This window comes from Bufo gargarizans, chromosome 3 (assembly GCF_014858855.1).
Source record: "Bufo gargarizans isolate SCDJY-AF-19 chromosome 3, ASM1485885v1, whole genome shotgun sequence".
NCBI lineage: Eukaryota > Metazoa > Chordata > Amphibia > Anura > Bufonidae > Bufo > Bufo gargarizans.
In genome coordinates, this window is record NC_058082.1 from 148,130,799 (window position 1) to 148,156,313 (window position 25,515).

Sequence of the window (25,515 nt, forward strand, 5' to 3'; positions counted from 1 at the left end):
ATCCACAGATCCCCCATAACAGTGCATCATCCACAGATCCCCCATAACAGTGCATCATCCCAGATCCCCCATAACAGTGCGTCAATCCCGAGAATACAGGCATCCACAGATCCCCCATAACAGTGCCTCATCCACAGATCCCTCATAACAGTGCGGCATCCACAGACCACCATTAGTTCAAAACCTACCAAAAGCATACCTTTTGGTTCAAAATATATATTTATTTTTTTCCTCCTCAAAAACCTAGGTGCGTCTTATCATCAGGTGCGTCTTATAAAGCGAAAAATACGGTAATTGAAGCTGAAGAGAAAGAGCCTCAGATTTTCTGATGGTATATAACCTTCTGACAACAAGGTAATGTCATTCCTCCTTTTCCTGACCTTGTGGATTCAAAATCTCTGAGATAAGGTCACTTGTATGTACAGATCCTATAGTTAACTACTATGCCCTGTAGAGGCGATACCAACTATCAAGTAGATCTTGAAAATGGTGAATCAAAGAGAAGAATTATCCAATGTTTTTATACGGATGGTGGTTGGAAACCTTGCTTGACAACGGGTTTTTGATGATGGTGAATTGCACGACCAGTGATTTTTTTTCTTCAATACATTCTACAATAATATCCTGAGGTTTCGAGAAGCAGCTTAAATAATGTTGATAACCCCAGTAGAAATCCTAGGTTGTCCTTGCCACATTCCACACAATGAGATGTAACTTGTGTAGATAAAGACAAGGACACCCCTACTGGAAGAGAAGCTTTGAAGGTCTGAAAAATCAAAAAATCTATCAGGCTCCAGTAACTGTCCTTTGAGAGTAACTACAGAAATGGGAAGCAGGTCAAGGGATGCCTTCATGGGAGAAGGCCTATGACTCCTGTAAGCTTCTTCAGACTCTTTCTGAGCACTCTCAGCAATTATAGAAGCTGTTGGAATATACATACACACAGATTTTCTTCCCAGCTGATCAATAAATCGTCTGATGCTAGAACATGGCGAGAACAATATAGAGCAACTTTGGATATCATAGTTTTTCCTCCCTGTGACTATAGCACCCTGAGCTGTTTTTTTCCTCATTTCTTCACTATCCAAGAGAAGGTTGTACAGTTTAAGCTCCTCTGCTCTGAATAAACCACCTTGTACCCTGTTTATTGAAATGAACAGTTTTGTAAATTAGCTTGACTGAACAAATATTTGATAGTTGTGAAGGTAAAGATGAAAGTGAGCCAAGGCAAGCCTGATAGCCCTGGATCTTTCAGGTTGTACAACAACCTCTTCTTATACCACTGCCATAATCCTAGACTAAAGACTCCATGCAATGGAAGCACAAGGGGTCACCAACTTGAAAGACATTTTGTGCGTAGAAATCAGCTGGAAAGATCATTGCAACAGTTTTTTATGAAAACAGCAATTACTAGACAACAATTACTGGAGATACCTATTCTTCAAAAATGAAGGAATTACGTGAGGTAATAAAAGAGAAACACACAACAATGCTCCAGCTCATAAGTCTCACAAATCACAAGCTGCTTTCATGGAATGCGGCTTCATAGATCTTAACCATCCACCCTACAGTCCAGACCTTAATCACAGTGATTACTTTCTATTTCAGGAGCCTGAATATTTTTTTGATGTGAGCAATAGTGTTGATCGAGCACCAAAGTGCTCGGGTGTTCGGGTCGAACACCTCGGGATGCTCGGGTGCTCTACTAAGCACAATGGAAGTCAATGGGAGAACCCGAGCATTAAACCAGGCACCCCCTGCTCCGAAGAGGGGAGGGTGTCTGGTTCATAGGAAAAGGTCAGAAATTGATGGAAACACCACCAAAATGATTTGGGAACAGCATGGGTAGGATGACTGGATGCATCTAGGGACTCCCAGGTCGCTGCTGGGAACGATGTTGTCTAAGTAGTACGCAACTTTTACAGACTGACAATAATACGCACAAAACCAAAGATAAAATTCCTGTATATTTACTTGTATATAAAGTGCAAATGCTACCAAAAATTAAAAGGAAGAGGCACCCCAATACAACCTGTATATCACATAATGGAGGGCCTCATTCACATTGTGGTACAATTGTTCAGGTAGTGGGACTCCTACACTCATAAAGCTTATGCACTAAGTGAAAGGGCTTCCAAAAATTACAAGGAATCGGCACTCCAATACACCCTTTATTACACATAAAGGAGGGCATCATACACCCTTGAAAATTATGATTGATGGCCTGTTGGTGACCCTCAAAAACATTAGGAGCAAGGGCCTGCTGGTGACCCTCTAAAACATTAGGGGTGAGGGTCTGCTACAGAGCTGATTCTCTAAAACATTAGGGCAAGTGCCTGCTGCTGATCTGAGCAACAAAAAAAAATGATGGGCGAGTGCCTGCTGCTGAGCTGACCATTGAAATACAGTCAGGATATTGGGACACCGACACATTTTTGGCTCTATACACCACCACAATGGATGTGAAATGAAACTAACAAGATGTGCTTTACCTGCAGACTGTCAGCTTTACCTGCAGACTGTCAGCTTTACCTGCAGACTGTCAGCTTTACCTGCAGACTGTCAGCTTTACCTGCAGACTGTCAGCTTTAATTTGAGGGTATTTACATCCAAATCAGGTGAACGGTGCAGGAATTACAACAGTTTGCATGTGTGCCTCCCACTTGTTAAGGGACTAAAAGTAATGGGACGGAATAATAATCATAAATCAAACTTTCACTTTTAATACTTGGTTGCAAATCCTTTGCAGTTAATTACAGCCTGGAGTCTATAACGCATAGACATCACCAGACACTGGGTTTCATCCCTCGTGATGCTCTGACAGGCCTCTACTGCAACTGTCTGCAGTTCCAGCTTGTTCTTGGGGCATTTTCCCTTCAGTTTTGTCTTTAGCAAGTGAAATGCATGCTCAATCGGATTCAGGTCCGGTGACTGACTTGGCCATTGCAGAACATTCCACTTCTTTCCCTTAAAACACTCTTTGGTTGCTTTTGCAGTATGCTTTGGGTCATTGTCCATCTGCACTATGAAGCGCCGTCCAATGAGTTCTGAAGCATTTGGCTGAATATGAGCAGATAATATTGCCCGAAACACTTCAGAATTCATCCTGCTGCTTTTGTCAACAGTCACATCATCAATAAATACAAGAGAAGCAGTTCCATTGGCAGCCATACATGTCCACGCCATGATACTACCACCATCATGCTTCACTGATGAGGTGGTATGCTTAGGATCATGAGCAGTTTCTTTGGGTCTCCATACTCTTCTCTTCCCATCACTCTGGTACAAGTTGATCTTGGTCTCATATGTCCATAGGATGTTGTTCCAGAACTGTGAAGGCTTTTTTAGATGTCTTTGGCAAACTAATCTGGCCTTCCTGTTTTTGAGGCTCACCAATGGTTTACATCTTGTGGTGAACCCTCTGTATTCACGCTGGTGAAGTCTTCTCTTGATTGTTGACTTTGACACACATACACCTACCTCCTGGAGAGTGTTCTTCATCTGGCCAACTGTTGTGAAGGGTGTTTTCTTCACCAGGGAAATAATTCTTCGGTCATCCACCACAGTTGTTTTCCGTGGCCTTTCGGTGTTGCTGAGCTCTCCGGTGCGTTCCTTCTTTTTAAGAATGTTCCAAACTGCACCCCGGGATGTAGGAAACTGCTACACTTTGTGGCAGCGGCGGGCACCAAGGCAATTTTGCAAGTCTGGCTACAGCCCACAATTCCCCCTTTTAAATTATTCTTGGAGAAACTATCTTATATCATGCGCATGGACTGGGTGGAGGCGTCACATCAAAAAGACAAAAAAGTAGAACATTTCTTTCAGATGTGGGAAAGCTTTATTAATACTGCCGTTACATATCCGTAAGGCCATACACGAATGCTTTTCGGGTACCACATGGTTTCTGCAACAGATGACAGCTGGCGAAGAACCGGTTCTACTATCCTGATTGGGGGGAGGGGGGGGGACATTTTTTTCAGCCTAATGTTGGCTTGCTTCACCGATAGTGACCGCTCTTTGGATCTTATCTTGAGAGTTGCCAGCAACAGATTCCAAATGCAAATAGGAGACTTGAAATGAACTCTGGACCTTATATCTGCTCATTGTAATTGGGATAATAAGGGAATAACACACATCTGGCCATGGAACAGCTGAGAAGCCAATTGTCCCATTACTATTGGTTCCTTAACAAGTGGGAGGCACATATGCAAACTGTTGTCATTCCTACACCGTTCAGCTGACAGTCTGCAGGTAAAGCACATCTTGTTTGTTTCATTTCAAATCCATTGTGGTGGTGTATAGAGCCAAAAATGTTACAATTGTGTCGGTGTCCCAATATTTATGGACCTGGCTGTAAATTATGGGCGAGTGCTGACCCTGTAAAACATTATGACTACAAAATTCTCACTAAATTGTGAATAGACTGAACAAGGTTATATCATCTATTATACATTAAAACCAGTCTGGTTTTATCCCTGGCAGATCTACCTCTAGTATTATACGTAGGGCACAGGTTATTGCCCAGTTGGGATGTGCGGACCGGAAATTGTGGGCTTTGGCCGCCTCAGATACCGCCAAAGCGTTTGATTCAGTTGAATGGCCTTATTTAGTGCAAGTCCTGCAGTTTTTTGGCTTCGGTCCCACATTCATCAAATGGGTCAATGTTCTGTATAGATCCCCGACAGCGAACATAATGATCAATGACTCCTTGTCATCTACATTTAAACTGTACAGGGGTACCAGGAAGGGATGTCCCCTATCTCCCCTGCTGTTCGCGGTGGCCATTGAACATCTGGCATTGAGGATTCGCCAGGATGATGTTTATAAAGGTATTGCGTTGGGAAATAGAGAGGACAGGCTGGGCCTATATGCTGATGACCTCATTTTGTACATGGATTCCGTAGAATGTACCTTACCTAGAGCGATAACCATTATTGAGCAGTTTGGGGCATTTTCTGGACTGTGTATAAATTGGGCCAAGTCGGCCATTATGCCTCTGTGGGCCTCGGACTGGCCATTGGTGTACCGGAATTTGATGGTAGTGGACAGGTTTAAATATTTAGGGGTAATCATTACTAAAGTCCCAGCGTCCTCACATGTGCAGACAAGTTTAAATCTTGGAATACTTTACCGTTGTCCACCATGGGCCGCATAAACATAATCAAAATGATTCTCCAACCCAAAGCCTTGTACCCTATTGGAACACGTGCACCTGTCCCACGCACATTCTTTGATAGATTACACTCTCTAATGGTGACATTCATATGGGGTAGGAATAGACGGAAGTTAGCCATTAAATCTGTACAGAGGAGCTGGGATCAGGGTGGGGCGGCTTTACCAGACCTACATTTGTATTTTCTTGCTGGTCAGTTGCGGTACTTGGTGCCATGGGTGACCCGGGATGTTCTTCCTAACTCTGAATACTATCTGCGGGAATTCTTGCAGCTCCCCACCCTGTGGCCTGTCCTCGAGGGCCGGACATCCATATCAGGCTCGCTCCTACCGATTCATAAACTGGCACATCAGGTGTGGAGAGCTGCAAAGTTACAGCAGTACAAGGATCTGCCGGCATGATATTCCATTGTGGAATAACCCATTGTTTCCGCATTTACTGCACTGTGAAGGGGAGATGGTATGGAAAGGATATGGTGTATGTTATTTGAGAGATCTGTATTAAAATGGTATCCTGTTCTCCTCCCAGCTGCAGACTTAAGTGGGAGTACTGAGGCCGCACTTCTTTAGGTACCTGCAATTGAGACATGCCCTCCAAGCCCAGTTAAGGGATCTGAAAAGGCCTGTGTCCGCGTATCCACTAATCAGGGTTTTCAGGACCCAAGGTCAACGGGGGCTGATATCCGCCATTTATACACATTTGCTCAACCTCAAAATCTCAGCTTCTCCAATTGGGTGCGGAGCATAAATGGAGAGGGAATATACCCACTTTAACGGATGAGGAATGGGGAGAGGCTCCAGTGGATATACCTCCTTCTCTCACTAACAGATTAACACAACTCTTCATATTGAACAGGTGTTACTTAACCCCGACCAGGCTTTTCAAAATGGGTAGGAGGCCACACACGGAATGCCATAGGTGTTTACAGTTGAATGCGGATTTTTGGCATCTAATGTGGGACTGTAGACACATACAGTCGTTTTGGAAAGAGGTGGTGGACGTAGTTTCCTCCCTGATTCCGGACTCACTGGTGGTTTGCCCCAAATCTTGCCTTCTGGGTATTGTAGAGGACGAGTCACGTTCACGTTATACACTCACCTTCATCAGGGAGGCCCTATTTATGGCCAGGAAAGCCATTGCCCTTAGATGGATGGCGGACAGACCCCCTACGATTGGCCAGTGGAAAACCCTTGTTAACAACATCATCCCCTTTGAGAGGATTATTTATTCCCGCAGAGGTTGCCCCCAGAAATTCCAAAAGAAATGGGGGCCGTGGTGCGCTTCTCCTCTGACTGCTACGGCAGTCCACCTACACTCTATGGCTTAATCACTATGCTCATTCCATTGCGTATTTTCAGGATACTATGGATGTTTATTGGCATGATGTACTAATGATGTTGTGTCTTGACTTTTGCTCTGTGTAAAGATACTGATTATTTTCTTATTTAATTTTTTTCTCTTCAGTATTGTAAGGCATTGCATACTGTACTGTTCTTTGTCTGAACTGTTATATTTCTTGCTTGCTATTCTTCAATAAAGCAAGTTTAAAAAAAAAATAAACACTAATTGCTGTTCCCCAGCGTCATGTTCTTGTGACTCTGGATGCTGAAGAGGTTGGGAATCGGGGCACAAGATCTCAGGTCCCTCTTCAAGCGGGCTTGGCGAAAGGGCCAAATCAATTAATGGCGATGAAAAGAGGTCCTCGGAATATGGAAGTGTGGGATCACTTGTTTGGCCAGACTGTAAATGGTGGGAGGAAGGAGGATCAGGGTGAGAATTGCGTGGACCAGAGTCCTGGTTACTGAGACTGGACTTGGTGGAAGACAGGCTGGTGCTTAACCGACTGGAAGCACTATCTGCTGCAATCCAACCGACCATCTGCTCGCACTGGGCTGACTTCAAGAGTGGTGTCCTGCGCCGCCCTGCAAACTGGGACATGAAGCTAGGTATCGTGGATGATTGTTTTTTTTTTGTGCTCTGGCAGCACAGTTTCGCCGCGCCCAGGGCCTCTGTGTGCACCATCACGGCCACTTCCCCGTCTTCTTTATATTAAAATGTTATATGTTATAAAGGATCGTTTATAGGCAAAATGTGGATAAATTTAATTGTTTTCGCTAATATTTTTCGCAATATCTGGGCATGACACACACACACATACTTTATTTACATTTGACCCACTAACACGTGTTGAGACATGACAAGCTGATTATTTACAATTGGCCACTAGGACCAGTAATTGTCTCTGGGTTTACACGTGTTATTGTGGTATTAAAAATTAACATTTATTACTTGTCCTTAAAATTTCCTTAATCTAGAACTCCCTTAATTAAAAATATCAACCGTGTCTGCATTGTCACTGGTAATATCTAAATATTGTTGCAAGACCACTGGAGGGCAATCTTCACTTTTTTCTGCCTAGCTATCTCAACTATCTCCGCACAGTCTGCTGTACCCTGTTTGGTGCACACTGTTTGTTTCACAGTGCGCTACCTATTGAGAGCAAATTCCCTCCTAGCGTTGACTAGTTGCTTCTTATTGTATCAAAACTTCTTGCTTTGCATGACATGGCTGGCTAAAATGTACATGTTTCGCCAAACACTTGCAAAATTAGTTTCCACCCCCCAGCCATCTGAGTGTCCGTTGGCAAGGAAGAAAGCCCCAGGGGGTCCATGCTTCAAGGAGAAGGTCACACCTCAGGCCACCACTTTGGAGCCAAGCTGAATCCTGCAGGAAACCCCCCAGCATGGGGTATCCGCCCTTGCCCAGGATCAATGAGCCCTCCCAGACATGTTGGCACCTACCTTTCATAAGGAATTATGAATCGCCTGGCCATCGCAGGCGCAAACCGGATACATATTTGTGTCCCGGTGGCCACGAGGTACGTGCCCATGGTCTTTGTTTAATGTCACAAGGTCAGGGGAGGGAGGTATCCATATCTCCCCATAGAAACCACATAGCGGTACCAGGTTTGGACTCTACTTGCAGCCGGAACCTAGGAAGGTCCATTGGTCCCAGAACCATCTCCCTGTGACCCTCTGGTCTGAAGCTATGAACCCTAAAGGGTTTTGTGGGTCATTTGCTGCCAGCCCAGAAGAGGGGGAGTGGACCCCTCCCTGAGGCCGGGAGGGGAGGGGCTGGCTACAGGTTAAAAGTCTGGTGCCAGCAAGTAGGCGGGTCGTTCTCTGAAGAGGGGTCATATCCTACACATGTGTTTAGAGGGACCCAGGAAATAGCCGAGATCACTGCCCTTCATGTGGACTCCAGCAAAGAACATCTCAAAGGAACTTTCATCTTACCCGGTAACTGATTTTTACACTGCTTAACCCTGTTGTAACCATATAACCTGTATCTGTAACCTCAGACCACTGTATATATTGTCTGTGTATATTGTGTTAAATCTAGTGTGGCCATATGGCGATTAAATCTATAATTTAATTTTATGCTATCTTGTATCTCGATCACGAATCCCCACATCCGTGTTTTGGCCTACCGGGTTGGTTTCTGACCCTATATAATCCCGTTAGCGGACCGGGCTTATATCAAACGAGAACTGGTGGCACATACCGGGGCTCAGGGGGGCGCTGTTTCACTGCGGCAGTGAAAAGGCTCTCTCAGCTTGTTGCCTCTCTGTGCCCGCGTGGACAGGCGATGTGTGCGTAAACTATACCAACCTGACCTTACGTGCTCCACTGGAGGGCGTAACTTCACGTTTTTGGTAAAGCCGTGACCATACCAGGTCTCGTGAGCTCGACGTAGTTGACGTCAAGCGGGCACGAGGTGTGGTATTCATCACATATTAATAGACGAGACTGCCACGTCCCCTGTTAGGTCCCCGGGACCTGTCTCCTGGCCTCCTTCTGACTCGGCAGCCACTTGGTCGGAAGGGGAAAAGCCATCAGACCCCTGAGGGGCCCCTAGGGCCCCAGCACTCCCACTGCGCGTGACAGCAGCTATGGCCGCTACCACTGCTTGTAGTGCCTGCTTTCCCTCGGCTCCCGACCAAGTCGCCAGTCCAGAGGGACTAACCTGGCACTCTGATATCCCAGTGGGGGAGGAACCCTGCACTGAGGATTCACCTGGCAGCCCTACTTCTCCTGGGACAGCCTTGACCTAATTTGCATCCTCCTCCCCCGCAGCTGTCTGCCCCCTGCTTGTCCCCTCAGTCACCACACTGCCACAGCCTGGGGTTTCAGCCCAGCTGGCAGGAATGCCCCCCTCCCCACTAAGGGGAGAGGCACCCATTACATCCCTCACCCCCACATCCCCAACAGGCATTTTAGGTACATTCACAGTATCATCGGGGGGGACATTACTGGTACATCACATTCTGGGGAATCGGACATCTGGGAGGTCAGTGGCCACATACTTAGACACAAGCCGCCCCAGGTCTGTCCCCAGCAATATTTGCGGATACCCCCACCTCCCTTACTCCTCGACCGGCGCCCCAGTCCAAATAGACCTTGGCGACGGGCAGCTCCAGTTCTACTCCTCCAATCCCGGAGACAGTGAGGGATCTCCCGGGCAGTAAATCATGGGGTTCCACCAGTTCAGGCCGTACCAGTGTCATTTCAGCGCCGCGTCTCTAAGTCCCATGGCCACGGCCTGGCCCACGGTGACCGGTTGAACATTGTCAGGGGACCTCCCACCACCCCCACCCACACAGTGGATGGTTTCTGGGTTGATGACTGGGGACGGCTTTAAAGTGTCCTGGCTGCTTACACAGGTGACACAGTCGGGGTTCCCCCACCGACGTGGAAAGTGCAGCAGGGGCCGGTGCCCACTTGGGCCTAGGGGCAGGGGTAGCAGGTGCAGCGCGAGTCTTACCCCCTTCTCCAGCCGACAGGTTTCCGGGCCTCTGAAGTCCTGTTGGTGCATTCATCGGCCAGGGCTGCTGTTGTGGAGGCCCCCTTTGGCTTCTGGTCTCGGAGGTACTGCTGTAGGTCCTCCGGGCAGTTCCACAAAAACTGTTCTGTGGTGATGAGCTCCTTCAGCTGCTGGACCGTGGTGAGCTCCAATCCCGTGGTCCATTGGTCGACCGCTCTCAGCAAGGCCCTCGTGTGATCGGCCCAGCTCTGAGTAGAACCCCGATGCAAATTCCTGAGCTTTTTCCGGTACGACTCAGGGGTTAAGCTATACTGCCTGACCAGAGCCTGTTTGATGTCCTCATAGCTCAGGATGGTCTCGCTGGGCAGGTACCCGAAGATTTCAAGGGCTTTTCCCCTGAGCCGTGGCGTGAGGAATCTGACCCACTGGTCCTCTGGCAGCTGGTATTGATGGCAGGCTGTCTCAAATGCCAACAAAAAGGTGTCCAGGTCCCCATCTTTGTCCAGTAGGGGAAAGTCCTCCACCCACAATTTGGGAATCCGGAAAAAAAAATGCCCAAAAAAAAAAAGAGTGGATCTAAAACAGAGATGACACATGAACCGAAAATTTGCATGTCTTCTGTGTTTTGTACCCACTCCTGCTTTTGGCTACCAATTCATAAGCCAATTCTGATGGGACCATATAGGCCTTAAAGCTGCTACACAGAGAGGATCCATTGTGGGTCTCATTTTTCCTTCCTTCTGACAGATCAGAAGAAGTGTCAAATAAATGATGATGTCAGCCAGGGCGAAAACCAAAATAGTGGCCAGTCATGAAGTGGGGAAGGGTGGGAAGAGCATGAGAAGTCCACAAAGTCGACCTATGACATAGTGGTGAGGCGGCAGCAGCAGCATGAGGAGACCACAGAGCCCATTGACAGGGTCTGGAGGTGGAAGCAGTATGAAGAGGCCACGTATGAAGAGGCCACCAAGTGACACAATGACACAGTCTGGAGGTAGCAGCAGCATGAGGAAGCCACAGAATGGCACAATGACAGAGTGTCGATCGACCAACATGGTTCTGGGGGAACCTGCCGGGCATGAACAGGCGCCTCTAGTAGCTACAGACAATAACAAGACAAAGGGTCAAGATAGCTTTGAGCCCAGAAGAGTCACGAAATTCATCAAGATACGTCACTAAAGATTTTAACGCATATAACTGCAGTGCTGAACACCAGGGCTGTGGAGTCGGAGTCGAGGAGTCGGAGGCAATTTTGGGTACCTGGAGTCGGAATTGGCAAAAAAATGAACCGACTCCGACTAGATTTAAATTGGAATAAAAATAAAAATAAAAAAAAGCAAGTTTAAATGTCCCAATTCACAAAAAGTTATAATTAACCCCTTAAGGACTCAGCCCTATTTCACCTTAAGGACTTGCAAATCTGACCAGTGTCACTTTAAGTGCTCATAACTGTAAAACACTTTCTTACCCAGGCCGTTCTGAGATAGTTTTTTTCGTCACATATTGTACTTCATGACACTGCTAAAATTTTTGCATAAAAAATACAATTTCTACCCAAAATTTTGAAAAATGAGCAAATTTCAAAGTTTCAGTTTCTATACTTCTGTAATACAAAGTAATACCCCCAAAAAGTTTGATGATTTTACATTCCCCATATGTCTATTTCATGTTTGTAGCATTTTGGGAATGATATTTTATTTTTTGGGGATGTTACAAGGCTTAGAAGTTTAGAAGCAAATTTTGAAATTTTTCAAAAATCTTCAAAATCCCACTTTTTATGGACCAGTTCAGGTTTGAAGTCATATTGTGAGGCTTAGATTTAGATAATAGAAACCTCCCAAAAATGACCCCATTCTAGAAACTACACCCCTCAAGGTATTCAAAACAGTTTTTTCAAACTTTATTAACCCTTTAGATCTTCCACAAGAGTTAATGGCAGATTGAGAAACAATTTCGAAATTTCTATTTTTGGGAAATTTTTCCAATATAATCAATTTTTTCCAGGAGTAAAACAAGGGTTAACTGCCAAACAAAACTCAAAATGGGTTGCCCTGATTCTGTAGTTTGCAGAAACACCCCATATGTGGTCGTAAACTACTATTTGGCTAAACGGCAGGACATGGAAGAAGGGGAACGTCATATGGTTTTTGGAAGGCAGATTTTGCTGGACTGGTTTATTTACACCATGTACCCTTTCAAGCCCCCTGATGCACCCCTAGAGTAGAAACTCCATAAAAGTGACCCCATCTAGGAAACTACAGGATAAGGTGGTTGTTGTTTTGGGACTATTTTAGGGGTAAATATGATTTTTGGTTGCTCTATATTACTCTTTTTTGAGGCAATGTAACAAAAAAAATTTATTCTAAAATTGTTTCTACATTCGCTATTTAGTTTTGTGGAACACCTAAAGGGTTAACATAGTTTGTAAAGTAACTTTTGAATACCTTGAGGGGTGTAGTTTCTTAGATGGGGTCACTTTTTGGGAGTTTCTAGTCTAGGCTACATCAGGGGGGGCTTCTAATGGGAGATGGTGTAAAAAAATAAATAAATAAAAAATGTCCATCAAAATCTGCCTTCCAGAAACCGTATGGAGTTCCCTTCGTTCTATGGCAGGGGGGGGGGGGGGGGGGGTTTGGGGTCTGATAGATGAAAGAAAGTTTTGAATAAAAGTGCTTTTTTTTTCCTAACTTTTCCCTTCTTTCCCTGCCTAACGGTGCCTCTCCCTCACTGACCCTAACCTACCTGGGTGGCGATGGGTGCAGGAGGGTGATGGATGGCGATTAGGGGGGACTCAGGAGCTGGTGCTGGACGATGCTGCCGGGTGCTTGTGCAGAACAGGAAGACGAGGGGAGAGAGGAGCGCAGGAAGTTTGAATCTCGCGCCTCTCTCCCCTGCACCAATCAGCACCCTGGACAGCAGGCATCAGCACCACGGCCAGCACCGCCTCCTCAAATCTTCATACTGCGATTGGTGGTGTGTAATCACGCCACCGATCGCAGTCTTTTTACGGTTCATCGGGTCACAGGACACCCGAATGGACCGTAAACGCAGAAAACCGCAGGTCTGAATTGACCTGCGGTTTTCTGCGATCGCCGAAACAGGGGGGGGGTCGTCAAATGACCCCCCCCCCCCGCGTTGTTACGGGATTCCGGCTGAATGATTTCAGCCAGCATCCCGTTGCGATTAACCCCCGTGGCGCCGGAATCCCAATTTAAAGTTAGGACGTACCGGTACGCCCTGAGTCCTTAAGGACTCTGGAATTAGGGCGTACCGGTAAGCCCTGCGTCCTTAAGGGGTTAGTTACCGTATTTTTTCGCCCTATAAGACGCACCTAGGTTTTTGAGGAGGAAAATAAGAAAAAAAATATTTTGAACCAAAAGGTGTGCTTTTGGTGGGTTTTGAACTAATGGTGGTCTGTAGGTGGCATTGGTATGGGGTGTCTGTGGGTGGCACTGTTATGGGGGATCATTGTGGGGGCATCTGTGGATGACACATATATAGCATCTTATCTTATGTGTCATCCACAGATCCCCCCCATAACAGTGTCCCTGTGTAGTGAATGGGGGCCAACATCTGTTTCTGCAATGGCAGCGGGGCCCGGTGCCTGCTTCATTCATAAAGTGGGCGGAGTAGGCGCGTGACGTAGTGAGCTACGCTATGAGCGCCCGCCCGGCCTCCTGCTTTAAGATGATTGGAATACTTTAACAATACCCACAAGTTAGATATGATTACTGTATGCTACAGTGAGCGGGGCCCGGTGTAGAAGAATACAGTGACTGCACCGGGCCCCGCTGCCATTACAGAAATAGATGCCGGCTCCTCCTCCCTCTCAGCCTATTCACCGGACGGTCGCAGTAATCGCCCCATAAGACGCACTGCTATTTTCCCCCCACTTTTGCAAAAAATACGGTACTTCTCTACTGTAAGAATAAAGGCCAATTCATGCAGTGCGTCACGTTACCGCAAAACGGACACGTTAAGTGATCATGAAGAAGCATGCTTTACATGTGCTTCACTATATGGCACGCAACGCACAGTTAAGGAGCGGCAATACTTATACTTTCCGTTGTGTTGTGTTCCGCTGTTACAGGGAACGCAGCGCCCATGGTAACCGAGCCTCTCACTGATAGCTGATTAAGTAAATATGTTTTTTGCAGGACTAGACACTTGTATAAGTGACGGTAATGGATAGTCAATAGCTCAAGACTGAAGCTGTATCCATCAGAAAAACTGCTGTCATTCAGCTAAGGCTATAAAAACTTATAAACTCAATTGTTAGCTAAAACTTTAAACATGACTATGGGATTCTACTAGGGAAATGATGTTTTACAATAAATGCCCCTTCCTGGATCCTCCCACTGCCCGATCTTCAGCAGAAGATCAGCACACAAAGGAGAAGGCAGCAGCTTCCTGACCAGCAGTTCTGTGGTAATGATATGGTAATGACATTCGCATATTAAATATAAAGGAGTCTGAGTCGGGGAGTCGGAAGTACCAAAAACGGAGTAGTCGGAGTTGGACCATTTATCTACCGACTCCACAGCCCTGCTGAACACTGAATTAATTTTGTTTTTCGACCAACATACTTCAATAAAGAAAAAATATAGGGGATTCAGCCCGCACAACCTTTAGCAGGTGCAGATTGCAATCTGCACCTGCTAGGGGTTGTGCGGGCTGAATCCCCCATATTTTTTCTTTGTAGTATATATATATATATATATATATATATATATATATATATATATATGGCGTGGCGCTCTCCAAGCACCTGACCAGTTAGTCTGCCCTGGAAGCTGGTTTTAAAGTCAGTATAAAACCGAGTCTGCTTATACAGCACCTACCAGTAGCCATTTGGCTCCAGGAGAAGTATATAGTGGGCTCAGCATGCATGTTGGTACTTGCATCCCTGGATCCGATGAAAGCTGTAATGGCACCGGACAGGGTTAAAAGCAGAGTGTGCTTGGCGTGCATGCCGTACCTGCGCTCCCTGGACTTTGTGTGGCTGTCATGACCCATAAAAGGTAGGAACTAGTGTTAGGGATACTTACTACAGTGCTGAACACATTTTTCTTTCCCACTGAAATGAGTCACAAAAGATTTTTCTGCTTATAACAGAGCCCGGAGTTGGAGAGGGTGTTCGGATTCCACCCGCACTATACGGACGTCTCATAAATGAACTGTTGCTCCCGACAGCTGCTCCTGAGAAGGTCAGGGAGCGTCCAGGTCATCCGCATCTATTCGCTCCGCTGAAGGATGATTTTTAAAGTGTGTAGAAACCACACGGATCCCCCACGCTGCAGATTTATCATGGAGATTTTACCGCATATAAATACAGCGGTGAACCCTGAATAAAAATTGTTTTTCGACATAAATATATCAACATCAACAAATTGAACGCTGAATAAGATTTGTTTTTACAACAAAACACGTCACAAAAGATTTTACCGCATATAACTGCAGCGCTGAACGCCGAATACAATTTGATTTTCCACCAAAATACGTCCCAAAGGTTTTACCACATAACTGCGACCTAAATATGTAAATTAAGATTTTACTACATATAACGGAGCACAGAGATGGAGAGGGTTTTCGGATCCCCCCACAGTATATGGACATCTCAGAAATGAACTGCTGCTCCCAACAGCAGCTCCTGGGAAGGTCAGGGAGCATCCCGGTCATCCGGCATCTATTCACTCCGCTTTCCGCTTTCAAGACATATAACCGCTGCCGACGTGAACTGAGAAGGTATTTTTCTTTTTGTACTGAAATACAAAATAACATATAACCGCCGCACTGACTGACTGCTACCGCCGCTACTTCCGTGAACCCCTGCACCACTAGTTCCCGGGTAGGTAGGCAGGCTGCTGCGAATTAGGTGTTCTACTCCGGGCACGTTTTGCTCCCAACCTCCCACTACTGCCACCCTGCTGAATCCCAGCCATGCTTTCAAAACATATAAGGGTACATTCACACTTGCGGCAGAGGATTCCGGCTGGCGGTTCCGTCACCTGAACTGCCTGCCGGATCCGGCAATCCGGACGCAAACTGATGGATTTGTCAAACGGATCCGATATTTTTTTTTTGCATTTTTAAAAGGTCTGCGCATGCGGATCCGGCACTAATACACTTCAATGTAAATTGATGCCGGCAAGTGTTCAATATTTTTGGCCGGTGAGAAAACTGCTGCATGCTGCGGTATTTTCCCTGTCCAAAAAATTTCAGAGGGACTGAACTGATGCATATTGAACATTCCGTTCTACATTCTCTACATTCAGAATTAATCAGGATAAAACTAATCAGTTTTTTTCCGGTACTGAGCTCCTGTGATGGAACTTAATACCGGCAAACACAAACGCTAGTGTGGGAGGCGAAGCCTAACCGCTAATGGAGGAAGACGCTCGATATCCCTGCTCCTCCACTGCAGTCTATATCTGCAGCTTTCAGAGCCCTAATTTTAGCCTGGACATGGTAAAATACGGCAGAGATCAACGCCCAGATGCCACGGGCCTCTCTCAGCAGACGAAAAATTTGTCGACGTCCATAAATTCTTACAACAGAAGCCCACGGGCTCCCTGCAGAAGTCACCTAAGATGGCGACCAGAGACTCAGCCGCGCCAGACAGTGAAGAAGACTCTGACCTCCGCAGCGGCGATACACATGGCAGGGGTGAGTCAGACCTCGCAGCTACGTCCAAAGCTTTTTTTAAATCTACAATAACTCAGGCCTTGCGCCCGGTACTTACGGAACTCGCTGAAATCAAAGCGGCCATTAAACATATAGGTGCTAGAGTGGAAGCCCTGGAGACCTCTTGCACGGCCATTATATCGCACTCCTCAGCCCTGGAGGTTAGGTCAGTGGAAGACCTCACCCACATTAACAAAGCATTGACCTTGATAGAGGACCAAGAAAACAGAAACAGAAGTCGTAACATACGCATTAAAGGACTATCTGAATCGTGGTAGTCTGAATCTCTCCAGAAAGTGGCTTTGGAAGTCTTTGGAGTTTAATTTGTGAGAATGCGGCGAAAGCAGTCATAATTGAAAGAATACATAGGTCACTGGGACCCAAACCCTCGGGCTCTGACCCTCTTAGGGATGTGATTTGTGGCTTGCTGTCTTTTGTGGACACTGTGAAGATCTTAAATGCTGCAAGAGAGAGTGCCTGTGCTGTATGCTTGGTCTGAGCTGGCGTTCTATCAGGACGTAGCTTCGTATATATTGGTGAAAAGGAGGATACTCAGGCATTCATACTGCGGAAGGAACATCACCTACTCTTGGCTTTATCCCGTTCGGCCTTTCAATTTCACATAATGGCAAGTGTATACGTATCCATAGATCTTACTAAAGCCTGGTCGCTACTGGACATGGAGACGCTAGAGATCCCTTCATGGCTGCCGGCAGATACCGACATCTCTATGCTGTCGCTTCCGACGCAAGACCCCTGGCATTCAGCTACAGACATAAGCGTCCAAGACAGGGTCTGAAGGCCCCACAAGACTCACCTGACCCGACTTGAGCGGTATCTCCGTTGTTTGCGGTCCTGATGTGACCTTGTTTGTCATGCCCCCATGGGGGCTGTGAGTCGCTCGGTTCCAGTTCTATACAGGGGCGACCGCACAGCTTTTGGATGCTGCTGACCGAGTCGCCGTCTGAGTTTTCAGGTCGTATAATAGCCCAGCCCTATTATTGGCAGATTATGTTAGAATATGTTTTCATGGCCTGTTGTGAGACATCCTCGTGAATATTTTCTTGTTTTTTGTTTTCTCACCATAATTAATGTTATATATTGCTCTGGTATTGCCCCATGCTAGATGGCGGCTACCATCTCTATGTTATTCAGAATTAATGCACGACACTGATCTGGCCCCTGCATTCGGGTGTACTGTGCACAACTGCGCATGTTGTGGGGTCGTGTGACTTCACTGGCCCATGGAGATTTGCCCTGTTATATTAACCAACTAGCTGGTGAGCACCCGTTTGCCTAGGCTTCTGATAGAGCCATGCCTATGAAGCTGCATTATAGAATTTCTCATGTTCTATGTACCATGTCCATTTCCTACTGTAACTGCAGACACACTGCTGGTCAGGACAGCTTCTGTCTTTGCTGATACTTCCACCCCTACTCCCCCTCTTATACACACTAGTGTTGTCTAGCCTTAAATTCATATCTCTTATATTCTCAACTGTAAATGGAGAAACAGTATAAGAGTACCCCTCCCTTTCTTTTCCCTCCCTCCCTCTTTTGTTCCCCATAGGTCCTGCCAACTAATTCACCTCATGCTCCCCACCTTCCTTCACAAATGGATTACACCATCACTAATTTTAATGTTAAAAGGTCTCAATTCACCTAACAAGAGAAGCCACATTTTTCTCTTGCTCCATAAATTGAAAACTAATATTATCTTTTTAGAAACCCACTTTAAATCACATCGTATTCCCAAACTGCCTAGCTCGCCCTTCTCACAATGGTTCCACAGTTGTAACTCCTCAACAGCATCCAGGGGTGTCTGAATAGCAATCCACAGGACAGTACCTTTGATATTTAAGCAATTGTTTACAGAGACGGAAGGGAGGCTCCTGTTGGTTAAGGGCGAGATAGGTACGCAGATGCAAACACTAGATAATTTTTACCGGCCAAAGACGGGTTAAATCCCTTGGCTGCTGAAAGCCTTGGATACGCTACAGTTGTTTGCGGAAGGGATTGTAATATTCGGAACAGACCTCAAATGTTACCCTGGACCCTTTGGTGGACTAGTCCACATCCAGGTCTCAGACCCCCGCCAAGCTTTTAAGCAAACTGAGGGCAAAACTACAGGACATGCACCTAGCAGACGTTTGGAGACTGGGTAACCCAGGCATGAGAGACTACACCTTTCACTCCGCTCCTCACAAATCGTTTCAACACTTAGACTATATTTTTGTCTCGGCCTCGTCTCTCTCTCTTTTCTCCTCGGCCCAAACTGACCCCATCACGGTCTCAGACTATGCCCCTTGTTCGGTGCAATGCTTATTCTCGCAACTCCCCCGAGGAGAATGGTTATGGAGATTGAACGAATTGCTACTAGATTCTGAAACTAAATGTGCAAAGGTTAGTCAGCAACTTTAATCGTTTTTTTAAAAGTATCTCCTCGCCCCAAACGTCTCCGTCCTTACTTTGGGAGACACACAAAGCCTACATAAGGAATATACGAGAGAGAAAGAGAGAGAAGAGAAAGAGAAAGAGAGAGAGAAAGAGAGAATTTGAAGACATCTTATTACCGCATTTAGTTGCTTTATGTAACTATTTACTATCTGGGGGGACCCTTTTCCCACAAGCTCAAGAGGCGCACATCACACTTATACATAAAACTGGAAAGGATCCACAATTATGTAGAAACCATTGCCCTATCTCTCTCCTTAATCTAGACCGTAAATGATTTGGGCCAAACTATTAGCTACACGTATAACCTTGTTGCTTCCACGTCTTATTGGAAAAGGAGAAAGTAGGGTTTGTTAAATATAGAGAAGGAAGAGACAATTCGTGCAAGTTACATTTCATGTTGTACATATAGCCCATAAATACAAAAAGCCGCTGGCTCTATTAGGAATCGATGATGAAAAAGCATTTGATCGAGCTAGCTGGGCCTTTATGGAGGCCGCCCTCCACAAATTCCATTTCCCTCCAGAATAGATTTCAGCCATTTTCACCATATATTCACAAGCATCTGCTAGGATCAAGGTGAATGGCACCCTCTCTCCTCCCTTCAACATAAGGAAAGGAACGAGGCAGGGCTGCCCAATCTCCCCCTCTCTGTTTATTTTAGTGGTAGAGACGTTGATTCAGAGTATTCGTCAAAACCCCTGCCTAGTAGGCTTCAAAATTGTCCCTTCACACTTAAAATGCATCGCCTTCGCAGACAACTTGTTGTTTTTGCTCTCTAACCCGGTAAGCGATCTCCCACTACTCACGAGTCTACTCGAGGACTTTGGTAGGTTGTCCAACTTTTAAGTGAAAGTGATAAAATCTGAGGTACTTAATGTTTCAACACCAGCCAGGGAAGTAGCCGTAGCTAAACAACACTCTTACCCTGGGCATCCGCTTCACTCAAATACCTAGGGATCCAGTTACCAGGTAACTTAATAAACTTTTACAAGCTTAACTTTATTCCCCTCTTAACCGAGCTGAAACGCCTCTTGCAAAATTACGACTTCCCTTACATCTCGTGGATGGGTCGCAAGAACTTGCTAAAAACATACAGTATATAACTCCAAAGATCTTGTATACCCTGGCAATGATACCCATTCACTTGCCTGCAACCTTTTTTAGCTCTATTAGGGCCACCCTTTCAAGATTCTTGTGGAGGGGGAGCAGATCGAGGTTACCCTATACTCTGTTGATTAAGAGAAGGGAGCATGGAGGGATAGGTTTACCAGACATCCTATCCTACTACAAGGCTATTCATCTTAACAGATGGATAGAACTTCTCAAGCCTAGCAAACAGTTGGATATGGGGGTAGTGGCTCGGCAGTCCCTGGGCTCTGACTTATCGAAAACCCTTTGGGCACCTAAAGCAAGCTTAGCTCTGATTTCGACCCTTTATTAAAGGGCAAGTGCTTGGTATGGCTGACCCTGAGAGATGTGTTGGCTCCTATTCCATCCCCTCTTCTTCCGTTGAGTTTGATCCCCAGGGTTCTAACTAACCTTGACTCAAAAAAACAAACGCTAGTGTGAAAGTACCCTAACCGCTGACGTGAAATGATAATATATTTTTCTTGTTGTACTGTAATACGAACCCAATACACTTTGACCAGAAAAAAGTTAGAGAGTTGAAGTGTGTATATATTTTTCTTGTAGTACTGAAATACGCCCCTATACGCTTTCTCCAGAAATAACTGCAACAGTGCAGTGCGTATACCTGTATATTTTCTTGTAGTACTGAATCAGATACTAAGATATAAGCCACTAAAGGCTTTTCAACATAACACTTGCAGCCCAATAACAAATAGCTGGAATGACAGAGCTGTCTAATGGCTATTTGGATCACCAAATAATTGTTCCCTGCACTTGTAAATCACTGTCCCTAGCGCCTTCTGACATCTCTCCCTGCACTAAGATGCTGTGAAATGATTCCTCCCTATCCTTTCTCTGCACTTATAAATCATGTTTTCAGTAAAAAAAAAAAATTCCACTATGAGGATTTTCCGCTTGCTGTCCCTAGCACCTTCACACGTCTGTCCCTGCACTCTGAACGCTAGAAAATGGCAGAATCTAAAATGGCTGCCGTATTTATAGGGCTGTGACATCAAAGGGCTGGCTGCTGATTGGCTGCATGCAGGCATGTCAATCTGGGTGCATCCCGCCTTCCCAGAGTTCCTTGCCCCATATCCTCACACGTGTAGCCGCCATTTTAAGGAAAATTGTGATTCGTGACCACGAAGCGCGAGGAAATTCGCATTCGTTGCAAATCAATTTTTTCTGAAAATTCGGATCGAATTCCACTTTGCCAGCTTCGATTCGATCATCTCTACTGGCGACTGCATTAGTTTTAAGGTTTATATCCAGGACATCAACCTGTTGAGATGGTTTTAGAAGAACTAACCTCATAGATAAACCCCTTGTCAGTTACAGAATTAGATTGCCGACGTCTTCTCACAATACAACATCATTTGGGAAGTGATCGTCGTCTTCCTTACTTCCCATGAGGTTTGTTATTTTATGATCTACCATCTAGGTCTCTTTCTCCTAGACCCTACTTACTATCGTAACACCCATAGGGGGCGACTTAAGAACAGATTTATATATCTGGCAGACACAAAGCCTACATAAGGAATATACTGGTGGCCATGAGTTTGAGGGAAAGGAGAGAGAGAGAGAGAGAGAAAGAAAGAAAGATAGATCATATCCTTGATCAACCGTCTCACACTGAGAAGCTCAATAAAGTCTCCTTATTAAGGGCTTATTAAGATCGGTGTCTAAAACGCCAGTGTTAGTTAATGTACCCCGATAGTAAAGACTCTTCTCTTATCTAGGAGCACGTCTCGATGTTCTGTATTGTTAGCACACAATAACTTGATATGACCCTAATAGGGGCTAATGAAATAGGCCTCGTTCACATTAGGTATATTTTATGTCCTTAATCCAGGTATACTTTTTATATCCATATTATAAATGCTTATCAGGTGTTATCACCCATAACGCTATCACATATACCATATTTACTTTGAATTTTAGCTGAAAAAAAACCAGACAGAACCAAAAAATTCTTCATAAAATTGTAGTATCCAGTGAATGAATAGAATCTGTGAGTCTTCTCTGCTTTACTTAGTGGTCACTACTCACCTGGGCGGTTATCTGTAGGAATGTCCTCTGTACTCTGCTCATCACCCCTCACATATGTCTCTGTAGTATTAATATTGTTCAGATCTTCACCCAGATTCACAAGCTGTGAAACAAATATTGTAGAAGTCATCAGATGGTTGGAGAAGTCGTGTGGAAGGTTTTGTATGACCAAAAAAGATCAGTAATTAGAATTAGAGATCATTGAACCACTTGATAGTCGTTTTGGGTCCACAGTCCCGATTTTTTTTTTAAAGTTTGGTTCAAACCCTGAATCGATTTAGGACGAACCCAAGTTGCTCCAATTTCCCTGAAAGTTGGTATATAACGGCCTCTGGCCGCCTAGGACGTTATAGAAAAACTTCTTATCTCTTTTCGTTTATTTATGAATCTTTTCTTTTTCCCTCCTCAAGCTCTGGAACGCAATGACGACAATAGTACACTGATGTCTGAGTGACACTGACATACTTAGCTATGGGTAAATGCACATGTGACAGTGTTAACATGCAATGTGTTTAAAAACGCACCACGCCGGCACAGGTGTTCTGCTTTTTCATATTCCAAAGTTCCAAAAATGGCCCCTCATTGGGGGCAGATGATGTTTAAACACACTGTGTCATGGGATAGAAGAAAAAATATATATTAAATAATAAGCCTTGACAGGGTGGGAACATCTGCCCATACAACACACCAGTTGTACCAGCAGAAAAAGTAGCCTCATTGTGAACGAACCTAAAAAAATTCTCCCTTTTAATTCGGAACAGCAGCAGCAGTGTGGTGTGGATGTGGAAGAGGTATATAGTGGCATGTGGCTGCAATAGTGGCAGACGCAGCATAGTATGGAACATACAAGGATTTTTATGGGTAGTAGTAGTAATAGTAGTGGCAAATTCGTTGTGTTAATGGTGGTGGCAGTAGGGGATTAACACCCCGATCTGGGTCCCAGGTCCTGTCCAGCACACAATCATCATTGGAGTCTTCACCCTCCCTGCCACTTTTATTAGACTGTGAGATATCATGGTGGGCTCTTGGGTCCCCCTTCCTTGCGTTTTCTCTAACTGCCTATGTCGCTGCACCCACCACCAATGCCGATGCTACAGGTGCCACTGTTACCACCACCCAAACTCGTCCTCAGGGAAGCCCAAACGGTGACGGCTCTTACACAAATATTATCAGAGGAAATCTCTTGACTATCTGTCATAGGTTTACTTGCTACTTCTTAGGAAAAAGGAAGGCGTCCATCTAGGAATGGACAGTGGAGTCTAAGGGGGCTCCACTGAAAGTCTTGTTTGGGGAGGAACAGGAGGAACGCTGTGACCCCTGGCTCCAAGGACTCTGAAGTCACCTCCAGGTCATTCTGCTGCGACTCAGAGGAACAGGGCTTCAGATGGCGACCAAAATGGTCGCCAATGCGACTTAGAATTTACAAATGGCGACAAGACTTTTTAGTCTTGTCGCCATTTGCGACTAGACCCGCCGCCGCAGCTCTGCAGTTGAACAGCGGCGGGCACAGGAGATGATAGTTCTCTGCCCCGCCGCCGATGTTCTTCTCAGCAGCGCAGAGGAGAAGGAGTCTCTCCCCCCCCACCACTGTGCTGCTGCCGCCGCCGCCTCCGCCAATAAGAAGAGACGGGAGGAGGAGGAGAGGGGCTGTGGCCACTGCGCCACCAATGAAGAAAACTGACCTGTAATACAAATACAGGAGGCGGGTGCTGGAATCAAATAGCTGGCACCTGACCTCTATGACAGGGAGCTGCGATCAGCGGCAGTTGAGTTAACCCTTCAGGTGCGGTACCTGAGGGGTTAACTGCTGCTGATCGCCGGCACCCACCTCCTGTATTTGTATAAGAAACGTTGGTGGCACTGTGCGCGCCCACCCCCCCCCCCCCAACACCCCAGTATAAGAAGCATTGGTGGCTCAGTGGGCAGTGCCAATGAGGGTTAAAAAAATAATTTAAAAAATTAACTCACCTCCTCCAATTGATCGCGTAGCTGCCGGTCTCCTGTTCTTTCTTCAGGACCTGTGGTGACGTCACTGAGCTCATCACATGGTCCATTACCATGGTGATGGATCATGTGATGTATCATGTGATGAGCACAGTGATGTCACCACAGGTCCTTTGACAGGTCCTGAAGAAAGAACAGGAGACGATCAATTGGAGGAGGTCAGTTAATATATTTTATATTTTTTAACCCTCATTGGCACTGCCCACTGCGCCACCAATGTTTATTATACTGGGGTGTTGGGGGGGCGCACTGCGCCACCAATGTTTATTATACTGACCTTCTACTATGCATTCTGTATTAAAGAATGCTATTATTTTCCCTTATAACCATGTTATAAGGGAAAATAATACAGTGAATAGACTGTCACCTAGAAACCATGCGTGAAATTCGCTCCGCATCCGCACTTGCTTGCGATTTTCACCCAGCCCCATTAACTTCTAAACGCACAACATAGAGCATGCTGCGATTTTCACGCAACGCACAAGTGATGTGTGAAAATCACCGCTCATGTGCACAGCCCCATAGAAGTGAATGGGTCCGGATTTAGTGCGGGTGCATTCCGGTATTTTGATTTGACACTAATACATTCCTATGGGGAAAAGTGCTGGACCCGGCATTCAGGCAAATCTTCAGTTTTTTCGCCGGAGATAAAACCGTAGCGCGCTGCGGTTTTATCTTTTGCCTAATTAGTCAAAATGACTGAACTGAAGACATCCTGATGCATCCTGAACGAATTACTCTCGATTCAGAATACATGGGGATATGCCTGATCAGTTCTTTTCCGGTATAGAGCCTCTAGGACGGAAAAGAAAAACGCTAGTGTGGAAGTACCCTAAAATATTAAGTTTAAATCCCTCTTTTCCCAATTTTACATATAAAATATATAAACAATAAATAAGTAAACATATTACATAGCGCTTTATTAAATTATAAAAAAATATCTCCTATGCGGTGAGCATTCGCCATTTTTTTGTCACCTTGTCACCCCAAAAAATAGGATAGGACTGTTCTATTATGGGCCGAACGTTTCATAAAATGCGAAATGCACGTGTTTTTTTTTTGGCTTTTTTTTTTCCACGGTATTGAGTATCGCAATACTTTTTTATGGTGACGAAAGCGAATCAAAATTTTGGTATCAAAACAACCCTATGCCGATCTGATCGGCGTAGCGTTGTCAAGAAACCAAAATTTTGATT

At 45.5% G+C, this 25,515-nt stretch overlaps 1 protein-coding gene across 1 annotated transcript in view; it reads right to left on the minus strand.

Moving 5' to 3' along the window:
- The window catches only part of LOC122931447 (zinc finger protein 436-like), a 101,723-nt gene that overhangs the window by 68,468 nt on the left and 7,740 nt on the right, over positions 1-25,515 (minus strand). The window contains exon 4 of the mRNA XM_044285519.1: positions 22,316-22,418. Within this exon, the coding sequence (XP_044141454.1) occupies positions 22,316-22,418 (103 nt within the window). The remainder of the gene's footprint in view (positions 1-22,315; positions 22,419-25,515) is intronic.